The sequence below is a fragment of the Coturnix japonica genome, chromosome 22 (genome assembly GCF_054131305.1).
Source record: "Coturnix japonica strain WE chromosome 22, WE-NBRP24, whole genome shotgun sequence".
Lineage (NCBI taxonomy): Eukaryota > Metazoa > Chordata > Aves > Galliformes > Phasianidae > Coturnix > Coturnix japonica.
In genome coordinates this window covers 5067685-5086184 of record NC_140684.1, presented here as the reverse complement: position 1 = coordinate 5086184, position 18500 = coordinate 5067685, and the positions used below count along the sequence as shown (strand labels likewise).

The following is an 18500-nucleotide window of genomic DNA, read 5'->3' as shown; positions in this document are numbered from 1 at the left end:
CGAGCGGTCGCCCCGGGCGGTGCCGCCATGATGCCCCGCCCCGGCGGGCTGTGGGATCGGGGATGGGGGAACCGAGGGACCGCAGAGGTGGGGTCGGCTGGAGCTGCTCGGTGTGCTGCCACGGATGAGACAAGAAAGGCCGTTTTGTGTATACACACGTATAGTGATGTATGAGCATATATATGTTCTGTAGCACAATGAATTGCGTCTGTTTTTGAGAATAAAGTCTCGCAAAAGATCCCAGCCTGTGTAAGAAGAACGCCCTGATGGCTGCAGGCGGCCCTAGTGTCGTGTTGGACCTTCCCATGACGGTGTGTGGCTGCTGCCCTTCACTGCTCACCTCACAGCAGCCGGCCCAGCAGCCCTTCCCGTTTGGTACTGAAGTGGTAGGGAAGCACACCGAGATCTCTGAAGCCTGACCATACTGGGTAAGTCATGGCACAGAACAGCTGCTGGGAGCTCTTTGATGGCTTTCCCTTAGGAGAGGTCATTAATTATGATATTAGGAGGAAGTTTTCCACCCAGAGGGTGGTGACGCACTGAACAGGTTGCCCAAGGAGGCTGTGGGTGCCCCATCCCTGCAGGCATTCAAGGCCAGGCTGGATGTGGCTCTGGGCAGCCTGGGCTGCTGGTTGGTGACCCTGCACACAGCAGGGGGTTGGAACTGGATGATCATCGTGGGCCTTTTCACCCCAGGCCACTCTATAACTCCATGAAGTTGTCAGAATCTGTGCTATGAATTAAGTTGCAAGTAAAGTTATCTCTTCTGTCATACAACCTCGTCATACTCCCAATCTCTCTCTTTTTTCTTCTAGTTTCTTCTCTGAATTAAGAATCATTACTTAATCTCTTTTGTCGTCCCTTATGGCTCCCACAAAGGTCAGCCTTTGCAGCGGGTTATGATGTTTTCCTTTTGAGATGTTTTGTTTTCCCTTAAATGCATCGCAGAGCTCTGTGACTTGTAATTTCCAATGAGTGCCATTCGATCATTTAATTCTTCACGATTGCTGTAGTGGATGCCAAACGCATTTGCAGTAATTGGATGGCACTTAAGGGATTAGTGAAGTCATCCAAACCACAGATGGTTTTTTGTGCTGTTCCCATGGAAATCTTGCCATGTCTGCTTCTAAATTTATTTGTGATCTGAGTTTTGAATAAACCCCCTGTACAAAAGCCTTGTTGATGGTGTGGCCGCACTGTGTCGCCTCGCCCTGACTTTAATTCACTTCCAGTGGCGCAGTTGTGCCGTCTCTCTGAATGAGAAGATTTGCAAATGACTCATTTGGAGTCATTAATATCTGAGCCCAGCCAGGCTTGGAGGGATCTGCTGCTTTGCCTTTGCCTCGCTCTCTTGGGGAGAGACAACTGACTGATGTTGAGTGGTCTGGTAGTTCATAGGGGGTAAGTAAAGTGTAAGTCTGTTCAGCTTATCAGAGAAACACCATAAGTAATCCTTCATTTAGTGCTGGGTGCTGATGGAAGATCAGATAAAAGCAATGAAGTGTTTTACTTGAGAGCCTATTGGGGCAGGTTTGTTTGGAAGCTGGCTGGATTACAACCTCACTAGAGATATTTCCTGGCCCATATAACAGGATAGATGTGCTGGAATGGAGTTGTGCTGCTGCAGGTAGGTTGCTCCTACTCTGTTACTGCTGTGTGCAGCGTGGCTCTGTGTGCCTGCACACATCAGCCTCTTGCTGGTGGTAACAGGGAAGAGCTTAGATCAGCATGTTTTCCCAGTAACTCCTGATAAGATGATTTCCTTTGTGGCTGGGTATGCAGGGGCACATAAGAAAGCTGCATTTTTGTCACTGTTTCATTGGCAGGTAGTAACCTATTTCTTATTTACACTGCAAAGTCAGCTTAAAAGGGAAGCTGAACTGAGCAATTTTCACTGCAGGTGCCAGACGTGTGTCTCGATTCTTGCAATCAAGTTCATCGTTTCCTGAAGGCAGTTTGTTTTCTGTGTGAAGGTGTGAGTTCTGTGGTTTGAGAGAACTTCCTTCCTCGACCTGTTGAACTCTTCACCTTGTTTTTCTTTGACATTGTTCTAAGGCTGTTTACTGTGAGAAAGAAAAATAAAATGCTAATGAAGAGAGCTGACCTGGCCTTTTCCACTGTTCATTTCCTTACTAAAATAGTTTTATCTATTTACACCCTGTACTCTTTGCCTCCTTTCTATTTTCAGTACCTGCTCTGGCACCTCTCTGGATGATGCATTTGCAGCATTTGGAGCACTTCCAGTGCTTTAGAAATGGCTTCGTGTTCTATGAGTCAGCTGTCCTGCACATGGGAGGTGATGTTTGCTGCTGCACTCAGTAGCTCAGTAAAGAGTGGAGCGGGGGTCACTGGGAGCAGCAGTGTCTGGAGGGCCATCGTTTGGAATTGGAAGGGAACAAGTGCCTAAAATGGTACTTCCAGCAGCAGATTCCACTTGTGAATCACTGCACTGGCCAAGGTTGTCTGCCATTGCTCACTGTCCTCTGGGTGTGACTTAGAGGTAACGTTATACAGTGATACTGGGCTGAACATAAAATATTTCTATCTTACCATGCCTTAAGGAGACAGGTGTGACCTTGTTACGTTCTGAATGCCTTCAGGTCAGGGCAGGGATCAGAGGCTAATTTCCTCAGTCCCTGTATTTGGCTCATGGCTGGACTGAGCTCAGCTCCGGGATGGATTAACACCAGGGAGCTACTGACAGGTGGAGAGATGTGCAGAAGGGTCTGAGCAGAAAATAGACGTGCATCTTATGACTACCTGTGAGTAACAAGAATGCAATTACTGTATGCTGTACAAGTAGTTATGTGTAGGTGTAACGTGCCAGGAATAAAGAGAGAAGAGAGAGAAAGAGACAGAGAAAGAGAGAGTTTCAGTACAGGACAAAAAACCTTCCCCATGAGAATTTCCAGATGGAGTAAATGGCCCTCATGGGGAAGGAGCAGAACTGCTGGTTTCCATGGGAAATTCAAAGTGTTGGACTGGAGAAGGGAGATATCGTGCAGAAGCAGGACAGCCTGAGTCCCTGGAGAAGGACAAACTGTGTTTTTGCCTTGAAGTGATGGTTAGATTTTAAGTTATTTTCTTCCTCCCATGTGAATTAGACTCTAACTTTTGAACAGTTCACAGACTCTGAGAAACACACCAGTAATTTTGCCTTCCAGGCAGGAAAAAAAAAGTAAGGGAATGAAAACTAAAAGATGGTGAGAATGATACCTGCAAAAGGATGCCAGCAGCACTGCTGTCAGCATTAATTTTGCCTACAAGGAGTGATATTCAGGATGCTCTGAGGTTTGCTTGATTCAGAATGAAACTTTGTGTTTAAAAACAGCATTTGCAGCAGTGCTTCTGTTTGATGGGTCCAAAAAAACTTAACAGTCCATGAGAACAGATGGGGTTGGTGTTAGATGGTTGTTATGGTCTCTGCCAACCTAAGATGTTCCGTTAGCTTTACATCCTTTTTTTTTATGTGTGATCAGATCTCATTGATGCCTTCAGGTCACAATTATAACAGGAAAACCTCTCTGTCAAAACGGTGTTCTTTTTCTAACCTGTGTAAATCCTTTCTTAGTTTAACTGACCTGGAAAGTAATTGCAAACACTCACAGCAGACCTTTGTCTGTGTCACAGAGTAAAACCAGGCCAGGAGGCAACACAGTGCTTAACTCTTAGCGAGTCTATAGTCTGATCATAGGCTGTGCAGTCACACAGGCAGATAAGGAGGTGGCTCTGGGGGAGAGAAGGATGGACAAAGAGATCTTTCTACAGTGCTATATGGGCTGGCTTGTCTTCACTGATGCTTTGCTATGAACTTGCATGCTTTTATTGTAATAGGAGCAATGCTGGACGCAGCTGTGAGAGAACAGGGTACGTATCACCAAGACATGGGATATACTTGATATCTGCTCCAGCCTGCAGGACCAGGATGAGCAGATGGTGTTCATGTGGGGCTGTGGCCCATGATAAGATGTGTTGCTCAGCTGTCACCCACTAGATGGTACCTGCAGAAGTGTTTGAACTCAGAGCAGAAGGTCAGGTTCCTTTAGGATGCTCCTGTCTCCCAGCCCCACCACTCATCACTTGGCTGTGGGCTCCAGGCAGCAATGGGGCAGGTAGGCTGGGCTTGCATTTCTTACTTGGTTGCCTTGCGCAGAGCTGTGCTGTGAAACCCTCGTGCTGTGGAGCTGGAAGCAGGGAGTGCAGCAGCTGCTGGGTTAAATTGCTCCCCAGCAGATTTCTGTTCCAGTTTTGCAATTGAGGGAGAAAGCTTTAATTCACTTTGTAGTAGGAAACTCTAGGGATGTCTGTAGGATGAGGGACAAAATGAGGTATTCTGAGGATAGAGGGAGGAGAAGCGTGTGCTAAAGCAGCCTTGGTAACGTGGCAGTGCTCTGCATATGCAGCGTGTATCTGTGACCTGCTCTTTGGTCCTGTGCTCAGCTGTGCATCACAGGTGTAACGAGTGATCTCAAGAGCATTTCTGGTCCTGGCAGAGCCCTGTGGGCTGAGTGTGTGCTCAGGTGTGAGCTAATTACACAGAACGTGCTCCTGCCTGAATGCAGAAGACCCTGCAATTGATACCTACTACAACACCTCACATCTCTGCTAAATGTTTTCTAACAGATTCAGCCTATGGACAGTCTCATTCCTGAAAAAACCTGACACTAATCCCCCATTAGTGCACCTGAATGGGATCTTCCTTGCAAAGGACATGCTCTGGTTCACATCTCAGATTGCTGCTGGAGCTTCTGGTGTGGCAGGTCAGGCTGCGCTGCTGGGAGATCCCGTCTTACTTCATTTTCTACCTCAGAGCTCACTCTGTTCTCTCTGTAGCCAGGGGGACAGTGTCCTCCATCCTTGCTTTCAATAATGGTTACTTCATGTTCTTGCAGACACAGGTGTCTCTGTTACACCAGGTGTCATCTCTGTGCTGCTGGGTAGTAAACAGCTCTCATGTCAGCGGGGTTAAATCTGCCTCTCTCCCTTCGGTTCTGCACCAGGTGACACGTCCTGTATCTACTGCACCTGGCTCAGCACTCGCTGTGCATTTGGATGATTGTGAGTGATCTCTTAACCACATCCACGGACAGAATTTAGTTTCTAGTTTAAATCGTTTTCTTTTGGCAGGATGGAATGGCTAAGCAGGCATTTTGAGTGGTAAGGGCTCAAGTTCTTGTCACTCATGAGAACGCTTAAGTAATAACAAATTTAAACTGCTGTTTTGCCATCATGCGAAGGCTGAATGCAGGCTTTAATGCTTACCAGTGAGATACTATAGCTCTGCAACACAGCTTCATGCTATAACGTGTTTCACTATAAACATTTGGTGACTGGGGGAGAGAGAATGAAGCACATGAGCTGATCTGAGGTGGGGACTTCCCCAGAGAATGGCACGTCTGCAAAGCAGTGAAGGAAGGATATGGTGTTATTGCAGCTGCTGGTTTCCAGCCTGAGTGCTGCTGCTGGCACGCAGCTGACAGGAGGGAGGAGATCAGCCTTTTGCTCTGAAGGGTTGGTGCGTCAGGTTTCCCCGCAGAGCACGTGCAGATAACCGAGCTGCAAACACTGCTGCTCCAGCCCTCAGTAAAGGGAGCTGGGAGAATGGGGCAGGTGTCCTGGAAGGGTTTATTCCTATCGCTTTTTGATTACAAAACAGAGAAATACGTCATTGCGAAGAACAAGAAGGTTGGGATTCTCTATCGAGTGGTGCAGCTCTCCATCCTGGCGTACCTGGTGGGGTAAGGATCACCCTCTATTAAACGAAATGCTGTGGTTGCATTTGCTTGCTGTGTAGTGATAGAGATCAATGTGAGATACTTCAGCATGCAGTGATCGCTTGCTTTGGCGTATGATTTTAATACAGATAACTGTTTATTTCTAACGCTGGGATTTTGTAATACCTAATAAACTCTTATCTGATTTTTTCACTGGCTGGAGATTGCTGGATTTATCTCTACCTTCCAGATTAATGTATGATTAAGAATGGATCAAATGCCACCATAGCTCTGTACTGCATTATTTACTCTGTTATTTCTGTATTTGGTAGGAAAGGTGCCAAGCCTTAACAATTGACTTGTTAGAGACAATAGCGTGCAGGGCCAAGGTTGCTGAGCCCTGGGACAAACCAAGCTTGTCTGCATGAAATGTTTGAGTCTGGATGAGAGGGAACCAAGCACAAAGTGACAGATCTGCTGGAGTGAGCTGCAGCAGCTGGGATTGTGGAGGATGCAGCAGCGTGCATGTCAGCTGCCTTGCATTTATTTCTGAGCATGGTTGGCATGGAGATAGGCAGAGCACTTCTCAGAAGAGATTCTGCTGGAGGCAGACACTGATATGCACTGAACACGGCCGTACTCCTTGCAGCACGCAGGCTGAGATGTGGGCTCATCCGGCCTGTGTGATGCCTGGGCCATCGCTTCCTGAGTTTCTGAGGCTTTCTAGAATGTGACTGATAAGTTTTTACCCTCTGTTTGAGCTTTGGAGTCCTCTCACTTTTCTTTCGCCTCACACTTTCACCTATTAAATATAGTAGAGTTATTTTTGCATTCCGCATTTATTTATGGAAAGGTGTACAGTTTCAGAGCTTCAGTTAGTGGGACAGCAATGCAGCCTCAGTGGTCTGGTATGTATTAGCTGCTAAAGGAGGAGTTCTATAGATAACATTGCTGAGACCATATCCTGCATCCAAAAGGGACAGTGCATGAGCAGTGACTCTGAAAGTCCATAGACATCTGCCGAGCTTAGGTGCTGCCTGCAGTACTGTGCCTGCAGTGCCTCCTCTGTGGCTGGGGATGTACAGTTTGTTATGGAAGTGGTTGGTATTAGCCTGGTGCCTGCCTGGCTGTGTACAGCTCCCTGTTCGGAAGCTGTCTGGCCTGCGACCATCAAACTCCTCTGGATTGTTCCTTATGTGTAGCTGCCATTTCCTCACAGATTCACTGAAGAAAACTTAAGACTCTGCTTTTGAGCCCTTCTCAGGGAGTAAATACAGTGTTCTTGGAGACACAGGGAAGTGGGATGCTTCATAGGAGTGGGGAACGTTATTGCTCAGGTTTGGCACAAGTAGAAGGAGAAGAGCAGTGTGTGTGAATGCTGCTCGGCTCCTGAGATGGCTGCCTTTGCTTTCTGCATGCCCTAGTGCAGTCCAGGTCTGTGCACTGCAAAGGGGAGCTGTGCCAGCAAATGCAGCCTGTGTCCCTCTCCCAAACTCTTCCTCCAGAGCTGTAGGTAAGTGCAGCCTGTGTCAGTTCATTCTGAATTTAGGAGTACATCAGTAGTAACAGAGGCTTTGGTGTCATTCACATGTTTTGATCTGTCCTTAAAGATTGCTTGGCCTTGGTTTAAATCTCTGCCTAGATTATTCCCTGGTTGCACTCACTAACATTGCTGCCTGCTCTGCTCTTCCCAGGTGGGTGTTTGTTGTCAAGAAGGGCTATCAGGACACGGACACATCCCTGCAGAGCTCTGTCATCACCAAGCTGAAAGGGGTAGCGTTCACCAACACCTCGGAGCTGGGAGAGAGGCTGTGGGATGTTGCAGACTATGTCATCCCTCCACAGGTGGGAATCATGCTGCTTCTGTTGTGTCTGCCATTCAGGTAGAAGGGCATGTGGCTGCTGGTGCAAAGGCTACAGTGTTGTATTCAGGTCTTTCCGTGGAAAAAAACAGGAGGTGGGCTACAAGCCAGCAGTGTTGTGCCTCCTCTTTGGTCTTTTGAGCAACTATATAGGGAGCCTGTCTTTCCTACAAAGGACAGTATTTGATAAACTGAGCCCTTCAGCAGCAGCCTGGTGGATTTCAGTGGGACTGCTCAGCTCAACCTCCCCGAGTGGGCTGGAGCAGGCAGACATGCATGGGGCAGCCCAGAGGAGGGAGGAGATGGAAATAAATGTGTTGCAATTTGGGTGATGAGGCTGGATTGAAATGGATCTGGTTAATCTTGCCTTGCTGCTTCCTTGGCTTAGACATAGCAAGATGCAAAGTTGATGCTTTAAGGGAAAGATACCAGCAGATGGGGCTTGGTCTTATGTTGAAAACTGCTCAGCTGCGCTTGCTAGGGGCTGTTGTGTGCTTTCCTGCTAGCAGCTGGCATGTGTGCATGAAGGGATATGAGAGGGAAATCAGGGTTTTGGGCTGAAGACTGCAAACCGAACAGTTTGTCTGTACGTAAGACTTCACCTTCCTTCTGCAGCTCACTCAGATCTGTGGGTTTGTGCTGCATCTCCACCAGTTTTAATGCAAAGCCTCACTGTCAGCTGTTGATCTCCAACCAACACGTGCTGTGCAGCAGGAAGGCCGGGCAGCAGGCTCGTGCTGAAGCTGTGTGGGACCGTGGGACCCTTTGCAGGTGGCTGGTTGTGCGTAACCAAAAATGAAATGGTGATGCTGACCAGTATTTTAACTTGTCAGATGTTTCTCCTGTGACTCAAGTACTGGGTTCTTTATCGTGTGTTGGCCCGCTGGGAGTCATTGTAGTGTGGCACACTAGGTAAAGATAGCTAGCTTTGCTTCTGGGCTCCCTAATGTGGATAACTTGTACTGTGGCATCATGAATTCATATGTGGCTGAGCAATCAGGCTACAATATTGAATCCAATATAATAATAGTGATGTCAGTCTTTGGGCTCGCAGTGAAACATGGGAACTTCCATAGGCTGTGAATGCAGATATGGATATCTCGTGGAGCTTTGTTCTACGAGCTCAGGCTTGTAACAGCGCAGCTGGGGCAGCCAGCCTGACCCTGCCTTAGAAATGTTCTGCAGTGGGATGGAGCCTGTGGTCCCTGGTCAGGCACTGTGTCCCTTACTGAGAAGGATGGTAAGTGCTTGCTGAGCAGACAGGCCAGGCTCAGCAGTGCTGCTCACCAAATTAATGCAGTTTCTGAAGCAAAACACCTAATGCCACAGAGACCCACTAAGCTGTATGTCCTTCCACACAAAAGTTGCCTGATAAGACTTTTCATATATAATATTTCACAAGGTTCAAAGCTGTATAATAGAAGCAACTTAATCTAGTGGATGATAACACCTTAACTAAGACAGCTGCAGCTAGCTTTGCTTTCAGCCCTCACCTGCTTGTTTGTGACTAATGAAATCACTGCTCCTCTCTGTCAGAGCTGTGTGTGAGACTGGCAGTATCCAAATTCAAGCAAACAAATACTGAAACAAACAGCTCTGCTGTATCCTACCTTGAAAAGCACCAGAAGAGAGGAGGGAATTGTTACTGTTCTGCAGAGAACTTGCAACAGGTTCTTTAAAATAGGTTTTTCTAACCCTTCTGCCTTGCTTTGTTTATTCTAGGGTGAAAATGTCTTCTTTGTCATGACAAATTTGATTGTGACCCCAAACCAGAGACAAACCACGTGTCCTGAGGTAGGAAGAACTGAATCCTTTGGCTCCCAGACCCCTACAAAACTGGGGGTAAGACCTGGCAGAGGACACAGCAGCGAACATGGGAAGGATAGAAGGCAAACACTTTTTGTCTGTAGTATACGTCAGTTAGGAAAACTGCACTGATCACTTAAAACCTGGATGGTTTGTCTCTCTTAACTTCAAGGCACTGATCATGTAGAGTCTTTAACTAAAGGTGCTGGATGTCTGCCTAGCTGGAGATGAGACTTGAACAGTGGTAGGTCAGGGTCAGAAATGGCTGTGGGAAAACAACTTAGAGGTAATTCATTTTGGTTATGAGCAAAGGAGACACTGTTAGAAAGCCTGCTCTGGGAAGGGCTGAACATTCAGGCTTTCACTATCTTCAGGATGTCTAAGAATGCTTAGTGCTTTCTGGAATGTGCCTTACATTTTAACATGTTTACACTTAAATATTTGTTTAAATATCCTCTCTGGAGTCATGGTTCAAAATGGGCTGGAGCTGGGGGGGAAGGATGCTGGCATTGCAAGGAGTGTTGCTGGTAAGGGGCAATGATTAATTTTCCTTCACAGAAACATGGGGTAATCCAGGCTATCAGCACAGCTTGACTGTAAAGGACACAGCTGTCCCCTAGTGGCTGCATTAGCTCAGCATGCAGCCAGGAGCAGTGAAATTTTGGGGCTCACAAAACTTGCAACTTAAATCAAAGATACAATAGTTTCTTAAGGTGAAATATGGTGGCTGTCTGCTTATTTTTGGTAAGAAGTGGAAGATGTTGCTTGCTTGGATTCCTCCACAGCTTGTCCTTCTTTAGATTGAGCAGAGACCAAAAGCAAGACTTCATAGCTGAAGCATGATGTTGCTGGTAGTGTGACATAACCATGTTATTTGCACACTGCCTACTGCTAGTGCTCCAGCTGCATGTTTTCACTGATCACCATTCTTTAGAGGATTCAGTGAGATGAACATAGTTCTGTCGTGTCCTGCCACAGTTCTCACTTCTGTCCTCTTCTGCTTTGCAGAGTGCAAACATTCCTGATGCCTTGTGTTACGAGGATGAAGACTGCCCTGCAGGGCAAGCAGTGGTGGCTGGTAATGGTAAGGAAAGAGCCCCTCCTCCTGTACTGCTTCTGGTACAGGCAGCTTCCTTCAGAGATATCAGCCGGGTTACAACCCCAGAGATCTTCGACTTCAGACAGCAACAATCATTTTCTTTTCTTTAAGACAGTTGCCTTATTTACAGCTCTCTGATGGCTGGGCAAAAAGCACCCCAGGCTGCTTGTAGAAGCAACAACAGAGGGGCTGTTCCAGCTAAGAGGGGCTTTTCACAGCAGGGAGGAGGGCTTAGGTTGGCAACAAAAAGCATCTGATTTTCATTCTCCCTGCAGGCAAGGAGAGGGAGCAGCTGCTTTGAATGACCTTTTCTGTACTGTCTGTGCTACAGGGGTTAAGACTGGCCGTTGTTTGAAAGACAGGGACAGCATCAGAGGTTCTTGTGAGATATTGGCCTGGTGCCCAGTGGAGAAAAGATCCAAGCCCAAGTACGTGGCTGTCCTATGCTGTTTCCGAGCTTGAGTTGCTTGGCTTATGTGTCATTCAGGGCGATGTCTGGGTTCCCTCTGCTTAGTTGCTTGCTTGAATATTGGCTGTTTCAGTGCAGGAGGGAGCCCTGCTTGGCCCCCAGCAGGACTGGCTCTCTGCTCACCTGCTTGGCTCACTGCTATCCCAGGGCTGTGTCCAGCTGCCAGTGCTACCCCTCACCTGCATGCTCCGCACTAACATCTTGCTGGCACTGTTGAGAGCTGGGACCAGTCGTGGAAGTGCAGGGTGTGTCTGCTGAAGCCCTGTGCTCTGAGCAGCAGATTCACCCTGTGGAAGCAGCACAGGATAGTACTGAGCTGTTTCTTAAATGGCAATGTCAGTCAAACATGTGAGCAGAGTACAAATGTCAAACATGGAACAAACCCTTCTGTTCCAGGAAACCACTTCTCGGCAGTGCAGAAAACTTCACTGTTTTCATCAAGAACTCGATCCGGTTCCCCAAGTTTAAATTCTCCAAGTAAGTGCAGGTGCCCAGAGGTCCCTGTATCTTCTCCATCGCAGAGCCAGTAGCCTCGTTTTGCTCCATTGTTCTTCTCCTGCCTGTGGCTGGAGTGGGGAAATGAGTGTTTCCTCTTCTAAAGCTTAGAGGGAGTCCTTTGGCTTGGGGTGGAGCATCTCGAGGAACAACTCAGATAAGGATGTTACCAAATGTGGTCTGTGACAGCTCCTGCAGCATGGGATGCAGTTGGGGGAGAGCTCCTAAGGCAGTGGGTATGTTTACAGCCATAGTTAGGGTTCTGAGCTGCTTCTGCTCCTGGATATTCCTCTTCTGTATAAATGAGGATGTGGCCAAGGTTGGGGAAAATGCAAATTTAAAGAACTGTTTGCATTTGCTGCTGCAGCTCTTGCTCCATTAAGACAGAAGTTAGGAGAGTAGAAAGAAGTGTGGCTTTGCTATTCTGACAGCCTCAGACAGACTGAAGTATGCTGAAGAAATCTTTTGTCTCTGCAGCCTTGGGGTTGTAGGCTGTGTGGGCAAGCAAGGAGGGAGACAAGATGCCTTCCCCTCTTCCCCACATGTAGGATGAACGTGCTGGCCACCAACAATGAGTCCTACCTAAAGACCTGCCGCTACAGCACGGAGCATCCCTACTGCCCCATCTTCCTTCTGGGGAACATTGTCAGATGGGCTGGGAACGACTTCCAGGAAATGGCTTTGGAGGTAGGAGTGCCCTTTGAGCTTGAGTTTCTCCAGCTTGCTGGGTGGCTGAGGAGAGCCACTGGTGACTACCCAGGGATCTTCTTTCCATCCAGGCCCAGGGAAAAGCAGAGATGCTGTTTCTTAAAATCATGCTGGTTCCATTTATGCTGCCCCTGGGGAATGGGAGATGGGACAATGTGGCTTTTCTGGAAGAAGTAGAAGGGCCAATTTTCTGTTATTTAGAGCTTACCACCTGAATTGTTACAGCCACTTAATGAAAGCAGGATGAGAAGCCTCTTCCTAAGATACCAGACCAGGGTTGTGCGTAAAGTAATGTGCTTATTATTATAAATATGAACTTAGCCCATCCAGAAGCGTTTGACCAGAAATGCATCCGTTCTTGTCCGTGGGGAAATCTCGCTCAAAGACTGGACAAAGTTGAAGACAGACTAACTGAACTAAGCTTAAACTTACACTGTCTCTCTCTTTCATTAAGGGTGGTGTGATAGGAATTCAGATTGAATGGAACTGTGATCTTGATAAAGCCCCTTCTGAATGTAATCCCCACTATTCTTTTAGCCGTCTGGATAACAAGTTTGCAGAAAAGTCTGTCTCTTCTGGGTACAATTTCAGGTAAGTAGAAAGGAGAAGAGTATCAGTTATCACTTCTGGCAGCCCCTTCATAATTGGTGTTACCCACTGCTCATCTGTCTGACTCCCAGTCAATTAATTGCAGACAAAACCCACAGGCTCGGGCTGTGAAATCTCTGTTGCAATACATTTTCTTTCCATGCTCTGTGTGGCAATGAGAAAGGAATGTCCAGAGAAGTTGTAACTGCTTTAACTATAGATAGACACTTCCCAGTCTGAGTGGAGGAGGAATAGATCCATTGGCACTGATGGGCGAACTCAGATGGGTTCTTGTGTGTGTGGGGAGCAGATGATGGAGTTAAAACTGGTATTCTTCCATTTCAGGTTTGCTAAATATTACCGGGATGCTGAAGGGATTGAGTACCGGACCCTCTTTAAAGCATATGGAATCCGTTTTGATGTGATGGTGAATGGCAAGGTGAGGTTTCAGGCCAGAATATTTATTAGTCTGGAGAAGAAGCAGGGAGACATTTCTCCGTTACAAAGCAACACTGGGATGAGAGCAGCCTGTCTGGCTTGTTGTAGAGCGCTTGCCATTCACCGTGTATAATGAAGGAGATGACCAGGAGTGCAGACGAGGTAAAGGTCAGCAGTCTGCACCTCTTATACCTAAAAACATTCTCATGTGAAGTCCAGCAAATGTAAAGATGCCCCACAGACTTGTTTAGCATGTCTGCACTAGTGAAAAAGAAGCCTAATCCAGGGATGATGCAAGCTCAGAAATGCAGCCATGAGCAGTTGGAGCTGAGACAGGCAGACCTTTAGCCTTGATGACTGTTCACTGCAAATCCTTCTATGGCTGTGCCTGCCTGTTGCTGACATAACACACCCACAAGCACCAGCAGCTTCCCCTGTCTCATACCAAACCCTTACGTTTGTTTCTTGGGTTGTTTTCAATGAAAACTTCATGACTTGCTTTTCTTTTAGGCAGGGAAATTTAACATCATTCCCACTGTCATCAATATCGGTTCAGGGCTGGCTCTCATGGGAGCGGTAAGTCAATATATTTTCTTAAAATAACATATTGGGACCCAGAGCTGCCAGTTGGCTGTTCTGAGGATAAAAAGGGACAATTTGTTTAAATTCTCCAGCAGCATTTTTGCTACTTTGGCTGCTTGGTGAGGTTTGTGTCTCTGTCCTGTCTCAAAGGCATCTGTTAATGTACTTTGTACTCTAAATACCCCTGCTGTTACATGGTACATGAAAGAAAATGCAGCTCCTACAAGTTATTTTTCTTTAATTTTCATTACAAATTAAATCTGAACACTTCCTTTTCTACTTTAAAGATGAAACATGTTAGTGGGGATAAAAAAAAACCAAACCCTGAACTGTGCTTATTGATTACAGTGCTACCATGGTGAGGGCAAACAGAGTTAAGTGTGATGCACTCAAATACTGCATCCTGATGACCCTGAAATACTGCAGGCACAGTTTTTCTCCATGCCTGCCTTCCAGTTCCAGTTATGCATAATCTCTGAGATATTCCAGAATTTACAGCTCACCTGGAAACTCTGGCTTTTTCAACGATGCCTTTTTCAACACAAGCAATTGAAGAGAAGGTTGAGGAAATAAAGCATTTGTATAACAGCAGGTCTAAACTGTCCCTGCTTGCTAAAGTGATCTTCAAATGCAGCGCAAAGACTGTAACATCTAAGCAGCTATGGAGAAAAAAAAATGCCTGAAAGAGAACCTGGAGCAAGCAAGGATGAGTAACTGCAGGCTGAGCATGATAGCCAGGAGGAGAGCTTGTCAAATGTACAGGCTGGAGAGTTTGGAGGCAGGGATAGTGGTGGCCATTGGGAGAGGGAGATTTGTTCCTTGTTAGTAGCCATGACAAATTCTTTCTGTGTTGCAGGGAGCTTTCTTTTGTGACCTGGTGCTGCTCTATCTGATTAAAAAGAGTAACTTCTATCGAGGCAAAAAGTATGAGGAAGTAAAGTAAGTGCCCTTGGCTTTTGTATTTAAATGTAATGGCTTTGTGACTAATAGAAATAGAAGGAGATAGTGGAATACAATAAACATTAATGGCAAACAGAGACTAATTCCAGGAAATTACATTCCTCCAAATGAGTTTAGCCAAGTTACCTCCCTCCCTCCTCAATTCATCACTGCAATTAGCAGGGAAGAAGGGAAGTTGCTGTATCATGGTTGGTCTATAAATGGCCTTGTGTTGTCAGTCCATAATGACTGCGGATGGAACTGGGCTGGCTCCAAGGTCTCCAGAGCCTCATGAAACAGAACTGGAGCTTTAGCTGTGATTGGTTTTGTGGTAAGGGGGGACAGACCGGCTGGGAACATCCTCCTCACATTGTCTCCTGCAATGGAAATAGCCTGCTTGCTTTTGTCGTCTTTGCTTGTTTCCTCAGGTCCAGCTCCAGGAAGTCATTAACTAGCCCCACTCTGAATGGGAGTCAGAGCCCAGACCAGCTTGATGGGCTCTAGTCATGGTGATGGGTCGGTCAACTGGAATCACGTTCCAGGAAAACTACACAGGTGTGAAATGACGCTGGGACTGGGAGGCGGAGCTACCCCAGATCAGATCTACCATCTATTATTGGGATTTCCAGAGGAAAAATGTCCTTTAAAGAACACCCTGTTTTCCCTGAGATGTTCTCTGGTATCTCGAGCTTGCAAAGACTGTGTTCATCACTATGGATTTAGAAAAGGATTTTGTAAGAGGAAAAAGAAGGCTCCAAATGAATGTTTTTATATCTACTGATAGATATATCCGTGCCACTGTTATGCTGTGGCTGTGCTTTGCTTCAAGTGCAAAAGAGAAGTGTTGTGAAACACCGCTGACATTTTGAGGAGGGTCATGGCCAACAATCAGCTCTTCTCCTGCTCCGCTGGCTTGCAGCCACAGCTCCCAACTCTCGCTTTTGTTATGTGCAAGATTAGATATAAAGCAGCAGGACTGCTCTTGTCAGGAAGCGCAACGAAACGCAGCATTGCCGAATTACAGCAGCTGTGTCCAGAAGAAAGTGGTTTATTATCCTGTACTGCTCAATTAGTTTTACTGCCCTGTTTTTGTTGTAACCATCAGAGTTAGGAGCAGTGCTCCTCCAGGGAAAGCCTCTACAGCTGCTGTATAACAAGGTGCTCTGCTCGTCTCTCCTGGGAATGTCCACAGCAGAGTCTGCCACAGCTCTGAATGGAGAGTCAGTTTCAGCCATGGCTGACTCCCCGCTACCTCATCTGCCACACAGATTCTCCATTTACAGTTATATCCAAATAACCATTACTTCAGAGGACAGATAACAGCTTGCAGAGGAGTATTTTATGGACAGGGAGAGTATTTTAGTGTACTGAAAAGCAACGCAGCTCTGAGCGTGTGCATGGAGATGGTCCTCGTTTCTCCTTTCTTGGTTAGTGGCTGGTTTTGTTTGCTAGGAATTGGTCTTTCTGTGTTGCTCGTGGTGGGCAGAGATCTGGACAGGCCACTTCACATTTCTGCCATTGCTTGATGTACCTTGGAAGTATTAGTGGTGCTGTAGAGATTGAAAAGCAAAACTCGTCAGGTCAAATAGACTTTGCTGGGTTCTCCCAAATGTAACAACAGAAGGAAAAAGTAGAAGACAGACATCCATTACTCCAACACTTCAGTATCTTCCAAGAACCACAGGTGCTTTGTTGTTTCTCAAGAGAAAACTAAGTCACTGCAACCCATCTTGTGAACTTATGCTCAAGTGGGGATGCGATTACTCTAAGAGGAGGAAAATGCTTACAAAATAATGTTATTCTCTTTTAAAGTTTGGATTTGTTTGAGCTGATATGAACCGACTCACTAAGGCGGTAGGTGAATATTCCTCTCTTTGAAATATCAGCCCTTTCACAAGGTTTAAAGGCCTCCTGCTGCAGTGTCCTTGCAGGGACAGATGTAGAGAGGATGGCATTGCAGGTAGCTGCTGTGATCTGCTGTTATACGCAGCTGGAATCAGCATGCAACACCTACCTCTGCTCTAACATCTCAAAAGCATTTGTTCTGAGCAACATTTGGGTTTTTTTCCTAAATGAAAACTCACCTTTGCTAGAAGTGGCAAACTCCCAGTTCAGCCATTAATAGCAAACCCCACGCAGTCCAGTCTGCACTTCCTGCTCCCACTTCTGAGCAGATGTGAATGAATATCAACTAGTCAAACATTCAGCTGGGAAATGGAACTAAACACTGGAGTGACAAGAATTTAGGGTAAGCTGTGGGCAAATGGTGCTGAAATTCTCCTCTCTGACCCAGAACTCTTGACAGATATGCAGCACCCTGCATATAATGGACAGATGACACTAGCCATGCCAATGGAAAAGCACAGACCTTTTTATCAGGGTTTAATTGTATTTAAATAGCTTCTAGATGGTAAAACACGTAGTAAGCCCCATACGTGACATCAGGCCAAGGTGCAAATCAGAGACATGGCAGCTCACCATAACACATAGAGCTGACTGTGCCCAACTGAACCCAATGCTTCAAATTGACAGAACAATGTCCTTGTTAGACGACCAAAGCTTCTTCCTGAATTTAAGTCTACAGGGGATTCAGCATCCCCAAAACTCACTAGAATAAATATCTCCCTTAGTTTTACCATTCAGTTGCAGTTAATAAAACATAAACAGCTTTCCCCTCAGGATCTTGTTTGATATATATATATTTTGTGTTTGAAGTACAGCAATAAGGTTTGTCACAGAATCACAGAATGACCCGGGTTGGAAGGGACCTCAAGGATCATGTAGTTCCAACCCCCTGCCTGGCAGGGCCACCAAACATACACATTTTTTGTCACTTTGGGGCAGTGCTCTGTTAAGACTCTGTTGTAAAACAAGTTATTGAGGTTACAGATGCCAGCTTCCTTTGTGATACAGGCTTATGCAGAACAACCTAATGAAGAGTTCAGAACGTATTTCAATAGCGCAGGTGTCTAAAGACATCAGTTAATGTGCAAAAAGCAGCAGATGGCATGAAAAAGCAAAAACTAATGTACTAATGAAGGAGTTAAAACACTGACTCTCATTTCTTCCCCCAAAAAGAAACATGAGTGAGGCAATGCTTACAGTACCAACTCCCCCCCTTCCCCTTTGTACAACCCTGTTTTACCAGAACTTTGTTTTTCTGTAAAATAATTTTGAATACAGAACCTGATGTTGTCAGATCTTTGTATAACACACAGGTCATATTTTATAGCGTTCTGGTAAAGCAGTGACAGACCCAAAGAGGAGATGGCACCAGGTGTGGTTGTAGAATACTTGACAAAACCCTGTCATTGTACAAGCGTTTGCCTTTCATCTGAAAGCAGCGAGCACTAAACAGCGTTTGAGCAGCTCCAGAGCAAAGTGACTGACCTGCTCTAGGAGGTGATCAGACAGAGCACAATGGGAACAGCTGCAGAAAATACCAGTGGCTGTAACAAGTGGGTTCAGCACAGACTGAGCTGCAGGTAATCAGACACTGGGTGTATTTGGGTGCCTGTATTTCACTGGACACAATGGTATTAAAACACTGATTGACTTGGCAGAGCATTACTTAGTGACTTCTGTACGTGCAGTGAGGAGCATCCGTGACAATGTCATTTATTTATAGTGTGAACATACAGCAACTGTGGGGGTTAACGTTTACACTCGCATTTCAAATACATCTGTACCAAACCTTTGCATACATTTCATTACATGCTACTGTGAAACCCTTCCTCGTGTCAGTGGCTTATTTTTATAGTGCTCTATTTGCACGTAGGGGCAGGCAGCAATTGGTATTT

The 18500-nt window shown here is 46.2% G+C and overlaps 1 protein-coding gene across 16 annotated transcripts; it reads left to right on the top strand.

Annotated features, from left to right (window-relative positions):
- The first annotated feature begins 37 nt into the window (after positions 1 to 37).
- P2RX5 (purinergic receptor P2X 5) lies at positions 38 to 18433 on the top strand. 16 transcript variants are annotated; one of them, XM_085522073.1, is made up of 13 exons: positions 38 to 428; positions 5657 to 5738; positions 7409 to 7559; positions 9299 to 9370; positions 10391 to 10466; positions 10813 to 10909; positions 11347 to 11427; positions 11994 to 12132; positions 12608 to 12744; positions 13087 to 13180; positions 13690 to 13755; positions 14618 to 14700; positions 15129 to 18433. In XM_085522073.1, the coding sequence occupies exons 4-13, from the start codon at positions 9320 to 9322 to the stop codon at positions 15202 to 15204; spliced, it is 900 nt and encodes a 299-aa protein (XP_085378199.1). In that variant the 5' UTR covers positions 38 to 428; positions 5657 to 5738; positions 7409 to 7559; positions 9299 to 9319; the 3' UTR covers positions 15205 to 18433. The 16 variants fall into 16 exon arrangements, 14 of the variants coding, with proteins under 14 accessions (XP_085378199.1, XP_085378200.1, XP_032304330.2 ...); XM_085522075.1 differs by lacking the exon at positions 38 to 428 and adding an exon at positions 8192 to 8347 and having other exon boundaries at positions 5523 to 5738; XM_085522074.1 differs by lacking the exon at positions 5657 to 5738.
- The last annotated feature ends 67 nt before the right edge of the window (positions 18434 to 18500 follow it).